The 19,006-nt window shown below is 42.0% G+C and overlaps 1 protein-coding gene and 1 long non-coding RNA gene across 2 annotated transcripts; one reads left to right on the top strand and one right to left on the bottom strand.

Moving 5' to 3' along the window:
* Positions 1 to 498: 498 nt before the first annotated feature.
* On the top strand, positions 499 to 1,948 carry LOC145564942 (uncharacterized). Its single transcript, XM_081625088.1, has 3 exons — positions 499 to 765; positions 866 to 1,569; positions 1,627 to 1,948. The coding sequence occupies exons 1-3, from the start codon at positions 499 to 501 to the stop codon at positions 1,946 to 1,948; spliced, it is 1,293 nt and encodes a 430-aa protein (XP_081481214.1).
* A 7,681-nt stretch (positions 1,949 to 9,629) lies between these two features.
* Positions 9,630 to 10,523, bottom strand: LOC145563712 (uncharacterized). The gene is made up of 2 exons (XR_014094583.1): positions 10,160 to 10,523; positions 9,630 to 9,912 (listed from the first exon to the last, which is right to left on the bottom strand). It is a non-coding gene; the product is annotated as an uncharacterized LOC145563712 (long non-coding RNA).
* Between the last annotated feature and the right edge of the window lie 8,483 nt (positions 10,524 to 19,006).

Raw genomic sequence — 19,006 nt, 5'->3', positions numbered from 1 at the left:
CAGCTAGTTTTGGTTTCTCTCGTCTGTTTATACATCAACCATTCTTCATCTATGAGGCATATAAAAAACCAGCCTCCATTAACTACAAGCATTCAATGTTCACCATCAAATCACAGACCCATGAGTTATTTCAAAAGATAACAAAGTTTACCAAAAGTTAGCATTAAATACACATGATTAACCCATAATTACCCAGAAAAATCCCCTAACTACAATTACTGCTGCACAGCTTCACAATTCATAAGCTTCATCGACTTGAGACCTTTATCATCCATAAAATCCCACAAGGTAGCTTCGTCTCCACAAAATCAAGCAACAACCAACCTTGTTTCATCATCCTTAATCTGAAAAAAAAAAGACAGAGCACATGGCAGAATTTGATGAAGGTGTGTTTTTAGATGTTGATTGATTGTTAACTGAGGAAGAATTGGCATAAATTTACTATGATCAACAAGAAGACATGCAAGATCAAGGCATGGACCAAATATGATTCAGAAAATGAAGCAATGCAAGAAAATGAAGTTGAAGATAATGGGCAGCAAAGAACATAATCAAGCAATGCAAGAAAATGAAGTTGAGATTCAAGTTTCAAATCGAAAACAGTTGACTTTGCAAAAGAAAAGGGAAATTGTTGATGCAATGTTTCTTAAAATGCAAAAAGGCAACTTACCAAGAGGTTACAGCAACAATTGTCCCTCCAATTCAGTGTTCACAAGTCAACAATCACAAGGGTTTTCACTGACATTAAGAAACAGTTGGAACAAGGTAATATGATTGATGTCAGGACTAAGAAGTATGCTAGAACTGGTCCAAAACCAAAGGAAATTTCAGATGAATTCCTACAGTCAATGCCTCTGTATGTTAGGCAGACAGAAAGAAGTATGCAGCTGCTCTGAAGATTTCTCATGTTACTCTTCACAATTTAAAGAAAAAAGGAAAGCTAAGAACACACACAAGCAGTAATAAGCCAACACTCACATCAGACCACAAAGTTGCTAGACTGAAATGGGTTCTTTCACATATAAATCCAATCATAGCAAATGAGGACCCCACTTTTGTTGACATGAACCATGTCATACACATAGATGAGAAATGGTTCTATCTCAACCCTGATAAGAGGAGATTTTATCTCCTTCCAAGTGAAGAAGATCCATACAGGGCACAACAATTAAGAAGATTCAAACTTAAGGCAATGTTTATGGCAATGATTGGGAAGCCATTGTATGACACAAATGGGGCATTACTTCATAATGGGAAGTATAGCATATTTCCATTCACAGTGAAAGAGAGAGCCAAGAAATCAAGCAAAAACAGACCAGCAGGAACCTTGGAGACCAAGGCACTCCAAAATGTGAACAGAGAGGTGATTAGGGAGATGTTGCTCACAAAGGTCATACCATCAATTATGTCTAAATGGCTAGAAAGTCTAGCAAAAAATGTCACAATTCAATGGGAAAATTCAAGACCACATCAGATCCCTAAAGATGAAAAGTTCATTGCAGCAACAATAACAAATGGCTTTAACATTCAACTTGTTTTCCAACCAGCACAGTCACCTGCTTTGAATGTGTTGGATTTAGGCTTATTTAGTTTTATTCAGTCATTACAGTATTAATCTTTTCCTAGCTACCTAGATGAGCTAGTTGACAAGGTCATTGAGCCTTATGACACATTCAAACCTGAGGTGAATAAGTACATTTGGGTCACTTTGCAAAAATGTATGATTAAAATTCTGCAAGTAGGAGGAGGAAACAAGTACAAAATTCCACACATGAACAAAAAGAAGCTTGAAAATTTGGGAATTTTGCCAGACAAGTTAGGGTTGCAGAAGGAAATAGTCATGGAAAGTGTGGAGTATCTAAACACCATGTTTAGGCTAGCAGATCAGGGCACTCAAGAAGCAGGAGAAGATATATGGAGGTTGATGCAAACTAGGGGACTCCAGTAACCAAACCAAAGTCACAAGAATAACATGGACTGCCACACATAACCACTTAACTCTTTATCTTAGTTTTTCTTTTCAAGATTTCTGTTCTTGAATAAGTGGTTAGGTGTATTTTGTTGATTTAGATGATGCAAACATGTAAGGCAGTCAAATGTAACTTCTTTTGATCTAGTTCATGACCTTTTGCACTCACATTATGAATGCAATGAATATGGAAAAGTTTTTTTGGGTGTGAGAAATAAATCAATCAGAAATTTTTAAAGATTTTTTAATACAACACTTCACAACAAGGTTACCTCATCAACAATTTCAAAAAAGAAATTGTTGGATCAATACTCATGTGTCAAGTGAAATTTAATGGAGTCCGTTTATCATATAGACCAACAAAATAACACTCAAGTAATTTCAAAACAAGAAGGGGGACTTACAACTTGAGTGTATCACAAAACAAGAAATTGGGGTCCTACATGAACATTATAACAAACTTCTAAGGATTGGCAAAGTTCTCTACACCACATGATCATTGAGAACATTATTAAGTACAAACAACCAATCTTTCACACCAAAGCATACACCAGCCTCATCATTCATCAATCATAGTCCCTTGTTCCTTAACCAGCCTTAATCCAACATCAACAGATAAATAGAAGCCAATATAACCAAGAAATGCAGCATGAAGGCACATAATAGTCCAACAATAACCAAATTAGCAATTCCATTAAGTAACCAATAAAAAAAGAACAACAATTTCAACATGATATATCCAACAAGCCAACATAATCAACATGACAGATCCAACAACACCACAACTCTGAAATAATGATCCATTATCCAACTATATCCAACAATAACCAACAAGCCAACATCAATAACACCAATTGATTCATTAATATCCAACAATATCCAACAAAAACCATAATCAGAATAATTTATCCAACAATCACATAGGAATAAAAAATACAGATCCATGAACCAACCAAATATTTAAGGGAGGGGGACTCTTGATCAAAGCCAATAACCAACAATCATGCATAATAATCAAAGGAAATGGACTCTTAATCACCACAACATACAACGAAGTATACCAGCAGTGAATCAAAGGCAATAACCAACAATCACAGAAAAAAATCAAAGAATATGATAGCGAAGTAAGGGTTAGTGATCGTTACACAAGGTGTCACTCAGAGGGTTGAACCTTAGGGTTCATCCTCCTCACATAGTGCTTGTAATCAGGGGCCGAAATGTCAGAAACTTCAAGGGGAGGGACACATGTGGTAGAGCTCTTTGAAAGAGGAGATGAGTCCCCCTCTTTGTCCTTCTCATCATCAGATGAAAGAAGGACCACCTCCTGATCAGGCAGCCCACGAATCCGCCTTAAAGCCACCAGCACCGCCTTCCTTTGAGCTCAGATCTTGGTCGGAGGCCTAGCGCACTTAGATCTGGGCTTTTTGGTTGGTACGAAACTCCCCTCACCACTTTCATCCATCAGATCTACACCTACCTCATGAAATTAAAGGATTTCTTGCCCTTTGACTCACCCAGACCTCAGCCCTCTTTAAACGTTCGTCCTCATCGACGCTTTCAAGAACCTTACCTAGAGCTTTGTAGGTGGTGGAAGTACAATATGGGCCAAACTCACTGGATTCATAGAATTGACGAGGAAAAGGGGAGTTTATCTTAATGGATTGAATCAGGGAGAGGATCAATTTTCCTTCACCTTCATCGTCAGTGGCCATGTAAGATACGTGGAGGGGTTCAAAGTTCACCATGTTGTGGGGGGACTCGATGAGTTTAAGATTTTAGAAAGGAAGGACAGATCTGGAGAGAAAGATAGGAGTATACGAAGGAAGAGGAGAAGAGAGACAGACGAAGAACAAGAACTAGGGTTCTTCTGGAGAATTCTCCGGAAGAAATTAGGAAACCCATCCATCAAAATTAATTTTGGGTGGTTGGGAAGATCAATAAATGAAAGTAGTTGGGGGAGGGGGAGAATGTGAAGTAATAGGGAGGGAGTCATTAAATTAGTGTGATCAGATTAGGTTTAAAGAAATGGGATTAAAATAAAGTAAGGGCAAAGTTAAAAAATTTGGACTTTTTAAGTAAGGGTAAATCTGTAATTTCTAGGTTTTTTGTTTACTAAAAATAGAAAGAAAACAGAAATTTGCAAATAACACTAATAATCCCGTTTTGGCAAAAGTTGCAAAAAACATTTAACGGAGGTAGTATATGAACATATAATACTTGAAAAAAGAAGATACATATTTTTTTCCTTTCTTATATCTTAAGGGCTTGTTTGGTTCACCTTATTTTTGCTTATCTGAACTAATCTGATCTGGTCTGATCTGATCTGAATATCAAATTTGACCAAACTTTGACCTTAAATATACGATAATCTATGCGGAAAAAATGTATCAAGTAGGGTCTTGTTAGATTCGTAATAATATGTATTTTATTAATATGTGATCTTCATAATTTTTTTCATTACGAAATTAAAGATATTCAGCGATAAAAAACTGCACATAAAACGATGATCGGATCTGAACTTATTTTTTTTTATCTGATCTGATTTGAACTTAGCTTATTTTTTCTGATTAGATCTGATCTGAACTTATTTTTTCGTGAAATAAGTAAGAATAAGATGAACTAAATAAGGCCTTACTCCCTTCTTCTTGCTTTCGTACCTTTATTAATTTTCTCTCTCCTCTTCTGTTTTCCTTTCTTTATAAATTAATTTTCTTTCTTATCTCACTTTCCTTCAATCTTTAAACTTCTTTATCCACTCTTGTTAAAAAGTTCCTCTAAGGTTTAACGCTCTTGGGAGGTTTTCGCTCTAGGCTTCCTAGTTTCATCCTTTTCGAAGGTTTTTTCTCGAATTCCGAGATTGTTTCAATGGTAAGTTCGAATAACAGTGAGTCTTTGGACAATAAAGAACAAGAAGAATAGAATCAAAAAATTGAATCGATAAATGAAGGGAAGGACGACGAGGCCATAAAACTTGAATTAGGGATAGTTGGCAAAGTCTAGACTGACCAAAACATTAATGTAAATGCTCTGATTAACCCGATGCAGAAAATTTGGAATCCTAAGCATGGCATGGAGGTAAATTGTGTAGGCAAGAATATGTTCTTTTTCCAATTTCATCATTGGAAGGACAAGGCGTTCGTGATGGACTCTCAACCGTGGTACTTTAATCACCATGTGTTAGTACTCAGCAATGTGGAAGGTAATACTCGAATCTCGGATATGCAGTTGCATTATGCTCCTTTTTGGGTTCGTGTTTATGACTTACCAATCCAGGGTCGAACGATTGAAAATAATGCTAAAATGATTAGAGATAAGTAGAGGGTGAGCAATAATTTTGGGTACCCGGAATTGGAATCGAAATCGGTTATGAACCGGCGGGTTTGGAACAGGAATAGGACCCAATGGTTCAAATTCCGAATAATGAATTAAGAAATCAGTTGCGACCGATTCCAATTCCAATTCTCAATTTTTTGGACCCGGAACCGGTTGTGTATCTGGTTACCCAACATATGTTACACTAAATAAGTTTTTAAAAATAAATTTATGTTAAATGTATCTAGTTCGTAAAATAAAAAAAAATATATATTATTAATACCTAACATAAACAAAATTGCTCAATGCATATATAAATACAAGTGTTAAACGATAAAAATGAAAATAGACTAAAATTAGTATTATAATTTATATTATATTATAATAATTTTATTCATAATTGGGTACCCGAAACCGGAATCGGTACCTGGTGGTTCCAATTCCAAATCCTAAATTTTAGGACCCGGTTGAACCAATTTCAATTTCGGTTCCGAATTTTAAAACCCGGTCCCAACTAATTCCGGGTCCAAGTCCAAAATTTTTTGACTAGGTACCCGGTTGCTCACCCTTAGAGATAAGGTTGGAATTTTCATGGGGATAGACAAATTAGATATAGTTGAGATCAATGAGTCGATGAGTAATAGAGTGTTAATTGATGCAAGAAAACCTTTAGTCAAGAAGGCGAGGTTGAAAGTGAGGGGAGGAAATTGACATTAAATATGAAGAAATTTCTGTTTTTTGCTACTTTTGTGGTACGCTGGGACATGAAGAAAGGGACTGCAATCTTGATGGAGGTACTGCTACTCCAAAGAGATTATTTAGAGAGGGGCTGCATGCATGCATCTCCATGTAAAGCAAACAAAGGAGGGAGTCCGGAACAAGGGGATAGTGAGACAAGTTGTGCTTGTAAACTTTTTGTGACAAAATCTCCTCCAAAAACAAATAATATAAGGGAGGTTGTCTCGTATGTTTTGAAGAAAATAAGGGTCATAAACTTAACCCCTGAGACTATGGAAGAACCCTCATAAATTCAGGCAAAAAACCAAGCTCTTGTGACAAATTTAGACGAGAAGAATGCGGAATTGACAATTATGAGAGATGGTGTGATTTCGCCTGCTAAAGAAGGGATGGAGAATCAATCAGGGGAAGGAAGTGTTTCTAATAACATGAAGGTTAGTGAGGGCAGATGAGGCACCTGACAAAGGAACTTCAGATAGGAGGGAGTAAGACAAGAGGGGAGGGGAGAGGTTCAGGGAGGCAAAAGGGGAAGGCAGGAGGAAGGTAAGCTTAATGGGGAAAGTAGTACAAAGAAGATGGCTGTAGAAAAATCTTTTGAGAAATGTTTGGCGGAGGTTGGGGCACCCCAACCCCGCCTAAGATTATGAGTCTTCTCTGTTGGAACTGTCGTGGGATAGACAGCTCATGTTTAGTTTGTAAACTCCCAAAGTGGAATAATAAAATTGCCCCCGACTTGGTCTTCTTGTCGGAAACAAAAATCAATAAAAATGCTTTGGAAGGTCTGAAAGAAAGGTTGGGTTTTTCAAATATTTTTGGGGTCGACCGTAGAGGCTTATCAGGAGGTCTTGGAGTCTTGTGGAATGATGACAGAGTGGATTTCTCCTTAATCTCTTACTCACAAAATCATATATGTGGGGACTTTGTAAAGGGGAGTAGTAGTACATTGCGTTTTGTTGGGACTTACGAGTGGCTTGAATCGGAAAACAAATACAACACTTGGTCTCTTATTTGCAATTTGTGTGAAAACACCACTGTGTCAATTGTTTTAGGGGGGGATTTCAATGAGATCCTATCTTATGAAGAGAGGGTAGAGGACTGGTAGGGATAAGAGGGAGATGCAGCCTTTTCGTGATGTGTTGGATGATTACAATTTGCATGACTAAGAATATAGTGGCAAGTGGTGGACTTGGGAAAAAGGAAGAACTAGCTCTACCTGAATCAGAGAAAGATTGGATCGCTTCGTCGCTTCCCCTGCTTGGTATGAATTATTTTCGCAATCCATGGTTGAACATTTAGTAAGGTAAAAATCGGATCACTACCCGATTGTACTATGGCTAAATAAAGCTCGCAAGAAGAATAAAAAGAGGAGGAAAAGCTTTAAGTTCAAGACGCCTTGACTACTAAACGACACTTGTAAAGAGGTAGTTAGGTTTGCATGGAGAGTAACTATAGTATGGACATTACTGGGCAAATCATAGTAGTAGCTCATGGTTTATTGAAGTGGAGCTTTAATAAATATGACAGCCTTGGGAAGCATAGACGAGACAGAGCAAGCCTTAAAATATGTGCAAAATTAGCGGCTTACTCCAGCATATGTTGAAGAATGCAATAGACTAGAGAGTAAGGTTGATGATTTAAATGACAAGTACCAAGCTTATTGGTGTATCCGTTCACGAGTAGTCGAGGTGAGGGATGGTGACTGGAATACTAGTTACTTTCATCATAAAGAATCTCCGTGCAAAAGAAACACCATCAAGGGCTTGTATGATTGCAATGATGTTTGGCGAGATGATGGAAGATGATTGAGAAAATAGTGGTTGCTTTTTACTCAAATCTTTTTGAGTCATCTAGACTATCAGATGGGGATCTTGTTGGGGTTGTTAAACATGTAGATAAGGTGATTGCGAACAACGATAATGCCATGTTATTGAGACCATACACGAAGGAGAAAATTTTTGCCCGCTCTACAACAAATGCACCCTTGTAAAGCTCCTGGTCCGGATGGTACGCAAGCTAGTTTTTATCAACGTTTTTGGCATATTGTGGGGGATGCTGTCTCAAGTTTTTTTCGTAACATTCTAAGAGGAAATTTATCCCTGATCATATAAATAAGACTATTATTTTGATTCCGAAAGTTAAAGAGCCAAAGAAGATGTCTGAGTTTCATCCTATTAGCCTTTGCAATGTTCTCTATAAAATAGCCTCAAAGGCTCTTGTGATGCGCCTCAAATCAATTTTGCTGTAGATTGTGTTAGAGAATCAGAGTGTCGTTGCACCAGGAGGACAAATATCTGACAATGCCCTTATTGCTTTGGAAGTTTTTGTTCGATGAAGAAATCAAAAGGGAAGAAAGGTACGGTGGCTATGAAACTCGATATGATGAAGGCGTATGACAGAGTAGAGTTGGGCTTCCTGAATAAGTTGCTTTTAACAATGGATTTTGATGGGAGGTGGGTGAATTTAGTAATAAGCTGCGTATCCTCGGTGAGTTACTTTTTTATGGTGAACGGTAAAACATGTGGGGATGTAATACCATCCCGAGGGATACGACAAGGGGACCCTTTATCCCCTTATTTATTTATTTATCTTGGTGGCCGATGCTTTTTCTAAGATGTTACTAGAGAGTGTTAGAAGGAAATATTTACATGGTGCAAAAGTGAGGAAGGAGCTCGGAAATTTCACATCTCTAGTTTGCAAACAATAGCTTGCTTTTTACTAGAGCAACCCGACAGGAATTCCATATGATAGTTGATATACTCAACAAATATGTAGCGGCATCCGGATAAAAAATTAATCATGACAAGTCGGAGGTGTCTTTTAGTAAGGGTGTTGAAGCGAATCGGCAAGAAGAGTTGTAAAGGCTATTGAACATGAAACGGGTTGATATTCATGAGAAGTATTTGAGGATTCCGATGGTGGTAAGGAGATCGAAGAAAGCAATTTTTAGAGCAGTTCTTGGTATAATTTGGAAGAAGTTGCTTGGGTGGAAAGAGAAGTTAATATCTCGGGCCGGAAAAGAGATTATCCCCAATTCAGTCATACAAGCAATTCCCACATACTTAATTTGCCATAAGTCGATTTTTTGGTTGATGATAGGCGAAGAGTTCATTGGAGAAGTTGGAGTGACATGTGCACTCTAAACTGCCTTGGTGGGATGGGGTTAAGGGATCTTAGCGTCTTTAATGACGCTCTTTTGGGGCGGAAAGCATAGAGCACTACCACAAAATAGGGATTATAGATCGCCTAAAATAGGGAATAGAGATCGCCTCAGAGGCGCTCTTCTGAGGGGGTGCCCTATAAAGTCTACAGATCGCCTCTTATAGGCGCTCTATATATACTAGAATATAGATAGCCTATCTGAGATAATAGCTCTCTATTCTATGTATGAAATAATTAAAAAACAAGGAAAAGAGAACTGTTATCTTAGGATAGGCGCTCTATATCCGTAAAAATAGAGAGCGTCTATCTTAAATAACATATCTCTTTTCCTAATTTTGTTATAAAAAAAATAATAATAATTAAACAAAAATTAACAAAACCAACCCACTACGACCCACCAGGCCCCCACACCCAAATATTAACAAAATTAAACAAAAATTAACACAAATCATTGTCTAAAAAATAACAATTGATAAAATCATACGAAGAATAGCAAAAACAACAGAAACACTAAAAAATGTCCAAGTAGAATACTCTGTAATGTCTGTATAAACTATAAACATCTAAAATTTCGAAAAAAATACAATGATCTCAAAAAAAATGTCCCTAAGATTAATTTCAGACTTGTTACAGAAGTCCTTAGGCAAGTTCTTCCCTCTCTTTGTCGGAACCATGGAGTAGCAGTAGCAGAGCATTGGAGACTACAAAAATTGAACTCAAAGCCATGAGCCCACCTGATATTATTGAAAACTAAGAAAATCAATCAGTAGCTTGTATGTACTTGCTACTTCAAGCGTAATTTGGGATGTTTTAGTATTAATGCAGACTTTAAAATTACAATTAAATCAACAAATTAATTTTTCTCGGAATTTTGAATAAAAAACAAAAACAAGAAAACTAGATTTATATTCAAACCTACATTTTTTTTTGAAGAATATTCAAACCTACATTAAAATCAAATCTAAAATTGAAATATTAAACCTTGAAAGGGGTTTGGCTTGCGACGGCGGTGGGCTTCCGTGGAGGCTCAACAGTGACTCCTTGTTAGGCGCTTGACAACTCGTGACTCGGTGGTGGGTGGATTGTTAGTGAGAAAGTGGGTCGGTGGTGGCGTGAGAAAGTTGTTCGGTGGTGAGCGTGGGATGGTTGTTCGGTGGTGGATGGGTGTGGAAATTAAGCTTGCGAGGTTGTGGTCTGGTTAGCTTGAGAAGTTGGGTCGAAAGAGAGAAGGATATTACCAATCATCAAGCTCCATTAAAATCAAAAGAAGGAGAAACAGGAGAGAGAAGGATAAACAGATTAGAGAAATGGAGAGAGAAAGAGAAGACACTATGATCTTATCTAAAGAGTAGGGTGGGCGGCTTTATGTTTTAGGGTTAGGTGATGGGCTTCAATCGGGTTATGATTTTTATTTTTTTAAATTATAATGCTTATAGAACAGTTGACAAAGAGAGGCGATCTATATTGTGTAGTGTAAATTTAGGATATATCATATAGAGCTGTTAACATAGACAGGCGCTCTATAGGTTTCAATATACAAAACGCCTATCTTACATAGGCGCTCTATATAATTCTAGAGATTGCCTATGCAACTTGAATGTTATGTATTATGTGATGCTTATTCTCTATTTTGTGGTAGTGGAGGTTGATAAAGGGTGAAAATACTTTGCTTTGCAAGGTTATGAAGACTAGATATTACCCCAAAAATCTTTCCTAGACTAGTCTCTTGGTTTTGGAGGGAGCTACTCAGGAGAAGTGTATGGAGTTCGAAGACACTTCTTAAGGAAGGCATCTTATGGAGAATTAGAAGAGGCACGCAGGTGCGAATTTGGGATGATCCTTGGATTGAAGGTTTTGCTGGTAGGTTCATCACCAGCCCCATTTGTGATGGGCTTGTCAATGTACGTAATGTAATTAATGAGCAACGCATAGAATGGAGGGAGGATGTTATTGTACATAACTTTAGTGCTTATGATCAGAAATGCATTCTTGTTCCTTTAATTTCAAGAGATCATGAGGATTCACTCTTTTGGGTGTTTTCGAAGGATGACATATATTCCACAAAAACAGCATATCTTCTTGGTAAAGGCTGCAATTTAGATGCTTTCCATAAGGCATGGGTGGTGATTTGGGGAATGGAAGCATCTTCGAAGGTTTGCCATTTTTTTTTTGCGATTGTGCACTGATACTGTGCCAGTCAGAGCACTACTTCACAGAAGACACATTGCAAATGTTGCAACATGTCAATGGTGTATTGAAGAGGAGACTTCAAGCCACGCTATCTTCTTTTGTAGCAGGGTAAAAGATTTATGGGCAAATATGGTTGCGCTACTCTTGTTCAGAATGCAGATTTTATTATGAACATGTGTGACTTAATCGAAAGCTAGAGTTCGCATGGGAAGTTAGCTCAAAAGGCTGCAATTCTATCTTGGTGAATTTGGGGAGAGCAAAACTACAGACTCTTTGAGAATTCTAGCACCCCACACTACATTCTTGCGCAACGAGTATTCAGATTAGTAGAGGAGCATGATAAATATAGCAAGCAAATCTATGAACACACTTACAAGAAACAACATCCCAGCCCGAGGCATTGGTCTCCTCCCCCCCCCCCCCCCCCCAATTGCATCAAGATAAATACAAATGCAACTCTAGATGAAGAAGAGTGGGTGGGATTAGGTGTTGTGGCGAGAGATCATGATGGGAATGTCCTGTTTGCAGCTACAAGAAGAGTAACGTTAAAGCATGGTGGTCCATTGAGATTGCTGAGGGGAAAGCTCTAGCTATGCCAATTTGGTTAGGAAGACAACAAGGGTATGGTAATATAATTCTGGAGTCTGATTGCCAAATGGTTATTAATCGCTTGGTAACGGGGGAAATCTTCCTGACTGAGCTGGATATGTTGCTTGATGATATCCTTTCTGTTTAGGGTAATTTTACCCCGCCATGTGGACCAACCAAAGGGTGACACGTGTCAGCCCCAGGGTGGTCCAAAGTGGACCTATCCCTGCTTGACACGTGTCATCCCAGATATTTGGAGGATGACGGCCTTCAGGCCCAAATCCCGAGAAAGCCGTAAAACGGCGCAGCCCACCACTGATTAGGGTTCTGTGACCTAATCAGGGGCACAATTCCCAAGGACCCTATAAATAGGGAGATTCCCCTCTTTTGGAGGGCACGTTCTACCATTTATTACAAACTGTCCCTTTGATAGAGACAACTGAGCTTGGAGCCCGAGCAGATCCCCACCTAAATTTCCGCACCTTTTTCTCTCCTTTCAAGTTACTAACTTGATCGTCGGAGGCGGAGCACCTACCAACTGGTGTCTCCGTTTGTCTTGCAGGTACAGGTCGCACCGGACCAGTCTTCGAGCTGTAACTCTCCCGAGGGACAAAAATACCCAAAACATTTGGCGCTGTCTGTGGGGAGAGTACCTCAAAGATGGTTGGAGAGTCTGTACCCATTCCTGATCTTACAAACTTACAACCGGTTATACAACCGGAGAACCAAGAAAACCCTCAACCGGCACCTCAGCCGGGAGGTTCTGGAATTCCTCAGTCGTTCCCTCGGCCTCCGCCTGAGGTTGTAATTGAGGATGAAGCTGATGATGAAGATGATGATGACGTGGAGACCTATACCACAAAGGATGGGTCCTTCGTGTCTAAGTACAAGCGTTCCAAAGATAAATTGGAGCGCAATCTTGATCAGGCGGGCCTAAGCAGGCGCCCCTCTGGAAGGCCAGAAGGGGAAACCCAGAAGGCCAAAGGTCAAGCCCCAATCACCCGGGATGAGCTCATGAAATTCATGACCTCTTTCAAAGGTGAAATCAAGGCCATGATCAACAAAAACAAGGCAGGCTCTAGCAAGAGTCCGCCGGCTAAGAAGTCTCCCACTCCTGGGAAGAAAAAGCCCGTCAAGGACAGAAGTCCAACTCCCCATCCCAAAGACAAAGAAAGGGAGAAGGAGAGGATGGCCTCCAGACTTGACTGGTCGAAAATTCTACTGCCTACTGGTCCTCAGAGGCAGCCTCGACATGAACAGCCGGGGACCAGCAAGAAAACAGCCTCCGACGCTCGACACATCATCGAGCGGAGGAGAAACCAGCAGCTGTCTGAGTCAGCCTCTACTTCGAGCTTTCCAGACAGCTTCAAAGAAACTTCTGTAAGGAACTCACAGTCCTTACTTGAGAGTCGGACAGGCGGCAAAACCGTCAATATCGAACCTCAGCTGATGATTGGGTCTGTCCCATATGCGCCTCAGGCGCAGTATGGGCAATATGGCCTACAGTTCATGCAGCCTCCTCCTTTTGGAGGACAAGCGGCATACACCCCCGTCCAGCCTTTGGACTGGAAGCTCCGGCTGCTCAAGCTTGGTGAACAACCCTCTGCGTTTGCCAAGAATATAACCGAGGCGGCTCAGCCGTCCAAGGTTAAGAATGTGTTGGTGGGAACCTATGATGGTACCACCAACCTAGAAGACCACCTGATGGCATACACCAACCTCATGTGCTTACAGGGTTGGGACGATGCCACCTGCTGTCGATGTTTCCCGGCTACACTAAAGGGCATTGCCCAACAGTGGTTTGGCAACTTGCCAGCCGACTCAATTGATTGCTTCAAGAAGCTAGCCTTCTTGTTTGTCACCAACTTCTCAATGAACATCCTTGCTAATAAAACGAGCCTTGATTTGAGCACCGTTAAGCAGGGTGAGAAGGAAGGGCTACGCTCATATGTCAGGCAGTTCAACCTGGTCAGAATTCAGATCCAGGGACTGTCTGACGAGGTGGCTTTTACAGACTTTTTTGTTTGTCAGAAAGAAGTCTGACAAACAAAAAGAAAGCCGGTCTGCTCGGTCGGCCAACAAAAAAGAATAGAGCAAAAAGAAAAAAGAAGTCTGGGCGGTTAGTGATTCTGACCAGCCGTCCCAGAAGAAAAAGAGAGAGTTTAAACCGTACGTCCCCAAGTACGAATTTAACAAAGACTGCAACTCCATCCTCATGGAGGTAAAGGACCGGCTGTCCATTGAGAAGACGAATCCAATGAAGAGTTCCGTCCAGTCGCGAAACAAAAATAAATTTTGCCAGTTCCATGAGGAGGTTGGCCATGACACCAACGACTGCTTCAGTCTACAGCGGACGTTGGACCGTCTGGCTGACAAAGGGCTTCTAAAGTCCTACATTTCTAAGTCCCCAGCTGGGGCAAAGAAGAAAAACAAGGGTCAGTCCCCCAAGACTACCCATCAGCCTACTAGTAGCTCGAATACCGATAAGGATCCAGTCTACACTATAGCAGGCGGATTTTCATGTGGTGGCCCTACCATCCGGGGCACCAAGAGCCATCTTCGAAAGATGGACAAGGATGATGATGATGAGCAGGCGTCTGCCAGTTCCACCTTCCCAGACGTCCTCATAACTGAGAAGGACAGGGGCAGCGTCCGCCGTCCGCATGACGACCCGATCGTCATTGAATGTAAGGTTGCCAACCAGCTGGTTGGACGGATCCTTATTGACACCGACAGCTCGTCGGACATTATCAGCCTCCGGTGCCTGCAGAAGCTGAAATACAATGTCAGGTGCATGCATTTAGTCACCCACCCCTTGGTTGGTTTTGGGGGTGGGATGGTCTACCCAGCCGGAAGAATTGACTTGCCCATCAGGCTGGGAGAAAAAGGCCAAGGACGACATATTGTCGTCAGATTCTTGGTCGTTGAGGAGTTGACCGCCTACAATATCATCCTTGGTAGGCCAACCCTCAACGAAACCAAGGCGGTAATCATCCCGTCTCTCATGCTCATCAAGTATGAGCGGGATGATGGCTCTGTTGGTTCCCTGAACAGGGATCAGAAGACGGCTCGGGAGTGCTACCTCTCAGCCGTTAAAGACACTGTGGCCTCAGACGGCCAAGAGAAGGAACCAATAGATCTTGACGATGTCAAGGATGCTAATCCTGCCCCACTAGCCGTTGGTAAGAAAAGAAAAGCGCCTCTGCTGGTGGAGGTGAAGAAAGAGAAAAAATAGCAATCACTGACCGGGGAACGATCAGACGAGCTCCGTCCCCAACCAGCTGGTGAAAACATTGATCTCGTTCTGGACGACAGCCATCCAGAGCGTACTGTGAAGTTCGGTACGGTTGCTTATGCTACTCTGGGTGCAAGCTTGCACCTTGTGCTGAAAGAATTCAAAGACATCTTTGCCTTTGAAGTGGAAGAGATGTCAGGCGTCAGCCCGGATCTCGCTGTCCACAAACTCGCCGTGGATCCTAAAAAGAAGCCCATCCGGCAAAAGAAAAGAAACCATGGCGAGGAAAGAAGTCAGGCGGCAGCTGCCGAAGTCAAAAAACTGCTAGATGCCAGGTTCATTTGGCCTTGTAATTTCCTCGACTGGGTGGCCAATGTGGTCCTTGTTAAGAAACCGAATGGGACCTGGCGCATGTGTGTTGATTACACAAACCTCAACAAGGCGTGTCCAAAGGACAGTTACCCGCTTCCAAAGATCGACAGTCTGGTCGATTCAACAGCCGGTCACGCCTTGATGAGCTTCATGGATGCCTACTCTAGCTTCAATCAGATACCCCTCTGGAAGAAAGATCAAGAGAAGACGGCCTTCGTCACTGATTTCGGGTTATTCTGCTATACTGTGATGCCGTTTGGCTTGAAGAATGCGCCTGCCACCTTCCAACGGATGATTAATACGGTCTTCATTAATCAAATTGGGAGGAATGTGGAGGCGTACATCGATGACATGATAGTCAAATCCAAGCAACAGATGGATCATCTGGCTGATCTCCGAGAAACGTTCACCACCCTCAGGCGGCATAAGGTCATGTTAAACCCCAAGAAATGCGTCTTTGGTGTTGAGTCTGGAAGTTTCTCGGATTCCTGATTGATCAGAGGGGGATAGAGGCTAACCCCGAAAAGATACAGGCGGTAATTGACATGAAGTCACCCCGTTCTGTCAAGGAAGTTCAGAGACTAACTGGTTGCCTAGCCGCCTTGGGAAGGTTCCTCAGCCGGTCAGGCGACAAATGCCTTTACTTCTTCCAAGCAATCAGGAAGAAGACCAGGTTTGAATGGGGAGACGATGCTGAGACGGCATTTCAGAAGCTAAAAGAGCACTTGCATTCTCTGCCTAGGCTGGTCAGTCCTCTTCCTAGGGAGACGTTGTACATGTATTTGGCCGTCTCAGATCATGCTCTCAGTGCCGTTCTCCTTGCTGAGCGAGACGGCGTTCAGCTCCCGGTTTACTTCATTAGCCATGTTCTAAAAAATGCTGAATTCCGGTACCCCATGGTTGAAAATTTTGGCCTTGCTTTGTACATGGCATTCAAAAAATTGAAGCCTTACTTTCTGGCTCATCCGGTGGTGATTTACACCGACCAGCCACTCAAGCGGCCAATGTCTACTTTGGAGTCAGCCGGCAGAATGTTGAAATGGGCTATTGAAATGCAAAGTCTTGAAATCACTTACGAACCAAGGAAGGCAGTGAAAGGTCAGGCGTTTGCTGACTTCATTGTTGAAATGACCCGTCCGGTGGCTCCGGATAATCTTGATCAGGTTTGGAAAGTGTATGTAGACGGGAGCTCTACAAAGAACGGCTGTGGTGCAGGCGTAATCTACGAGTCCCCTGAGGGAGACAGATATGAATATGCACTACGGTTCAAGTTTCAGGCCTCAAACAATGAGGCGGAATATGAAGCCCTGCTAGCCGGAATCCGCATGTGTAAGGCGGCAGGGGCAACAAAAATTGACGCCTACTTTGATTCACAGTTGATCGTTAGCCAGTATGAGGGAAAATTTGAGGCAACTCACCCGGGTATGATAAAATATCTTCAGGCGGTCAAAGAGGAGGCTCGGTCGCTTGAGGAGTTTCATTTGAATCGAGTACCCAGGTCTGATAACAACCAGGTGGATGCACTGTCAAAACTTGTATCTTCCGCCTGCCATGATACGCCTCGGTCAGTATTTTGGGAAGTTCTTGAAAAAAGAAGCATCTATGAAGATCCCATTGGAGTCCTGGACCGAAGCTCTACCTGGAGGGATGACATCCGGGCATACCTCTCAGACGGTACACTTCCTGATTCGCCACAGGAGGCAGCCGTTCTGAAAAAGCGAGCCGCAAGCTTCGAGTTGAGAAATGGAGAACTCTTCAAGGCGGGGTTTCTTAAGCCTCTTTTGAAGTGTGTAACCCCAGAAAAGGGGAAAGAAGTTCTTGAAGACTTGCACTCAGGATTCTGCGCCTCCCACATAGGCGGCAGATCCTTAGTCGTCAGAGCCAGACGACATTACTTTTGGCCCACTCTGGAGGCAGACGCCAAGGAGTTGGTGAAGAAATGTGACAAGTGCCAGAAATTTGGAAAACATATTCACCGTCCGGCTATTGATCTGACGGCCATCCACAGCCCAATCCCGTTTGCAAAATAGGGCATGGACATCTTAGGTCCTTACACGTCTGCCCTAGGCGGAAAGCGTTACATCTTGGTGGCTGTGGATTACTTTACCAAGTGGGTAGAGGCTGAGGCGGTAAAGAATATCAAGACATCAGACGTCATCTCTTTCATCTGGAAGAATGTCATCACCCGGTATGGGGTTCCTATGTCCATGGTGTTTGATAATGGTCCTCAGTTTGAGATGCCTCAGCTAAAAACTTGGTTGGGAGATCAAGGGATCTCAAGTTGTTTTGCATCAGTCGGCCGTCCCCAAGAAAACGTACAGGTTGAAGCCTTCAACAAACTGATCTCAGACGGCATTAAGAAGAAAATTGAAAGAGCCGGTGGCTTATGGGCTGAGGAATTAATCCATGTCCTATGGGCCATCCGGACACCAACAAAGGGGGCAACCGGTGAAACCCCATTTCTCATGGTTTACGGTGCTGAAGCCGTCTTGCCCATTGAACACTATGAGCCGACTCTTAGAGTCATGCTTTATGATGAAGAGGCAAACTGGGAGGCAATGCGCCTGACATTGGACTCACTCCCAGAATGCAGGGGCAATGCCACCTTGCGTCATGAGATTACCGTCTGAGAATGACAAGAGCCTACAACAAGAAAGTACACAGGCGTCCTTTGAAAGTGGACGACCTAGTGTTACGGAAAATGGAGGCAACCGGTAGGGCCAATGAGCTTGGAAAGCTAACTCCAAATTGGGAAGGCCCCTACCGGATTTATGAAGAAGTAAGAGACGGCACCTACCGCCTGGAAACTCCAGACGGTAGGCGCCTGCCTAGAACTTGGTATATAGATAATTTGAAAAAGTACTACTTCTGAGATTCATAATGTTTGTAAACAAGAAGTAAATTAATGAGAAATTGCTTTTTGTTTTCACTTGTTTATTTCTCTGAGTTTGTCACTTGAAAATTGAATTAACGTCTGATTGACGAGAGGCCAATGGCCAGATAATTAAGCTAAGCACAAAACCGCTTAGTGGCTATACAACCGGTCTCAAACAAGACCAGAAGGCCAATGGCCGGATGGCTGCTTTTCCCATAAATTCGCCTATCCCAACATGGACAAAGGCGTCCGGCGACACCCCTCCGGGTGCAATCGTCGCAGAGAGAAGCCAACCTGCTTACTCTACGTACCAATGCAGGCGGCCACGATTGGACGACTGAATCAGCCATCCATAGCCGTCTGACCTGAACAGTCTAAGGAACGACCAAGTTTCGAAACTCGGATGTCCAATGACATCAGTCGGCGACCGACTGAAGTTCTTACTTAGCATTTTTTCGTTTTAAATTGCATACATCCTCGTTTGGGGCAAAAGAGTTGTGCAATGGCTATACAATCTCTACCTAGACGGTCAACACCGTCTAGATAGTGACTGGAACGCCTGTTAATG

This window comes from Chenopodium album, chromosome 10 (assembly GCF_948465745.1).
Source record: "Chenopodium album chromosome 10, dcCheAlbu1.1, whole genome shotgun sequence".
Lineage (NCBI taxonomy): Eukaryota > Viridiplantae > Streptophyta > Magnoliopsida > Caryophyllales > Amaranthaceae > Chenopodium > Chenopodium album.
This window is presented reverse-complemented; position numbering and strand designations above follow the sequence as displayed.

Bases quoted from the DNA above. Each gene is read 5' to 3' on its own strand.
- LOC145564942 (XM_081625088.1), top strand. From the start codon at position 499: ATGAAGCAATGCAAGAAAATGAAGTTGAAGATAATGGGCAGCAAAGAA. The intron at 766-865 runs GTAATATGATTG...TCTGTATGTTAG, and splicing joins TAAGAAACAGTTGGAACAAG to GCAGACAGAAAGAAGTATGC. The intron at 1,570-1,626 runs GTTGGATTTAGG...ATCTTTTCCTAG, and splicing joins CAGTCACCTGCTTTGAATGT to CTACCTAGATGAGCTAGTTG.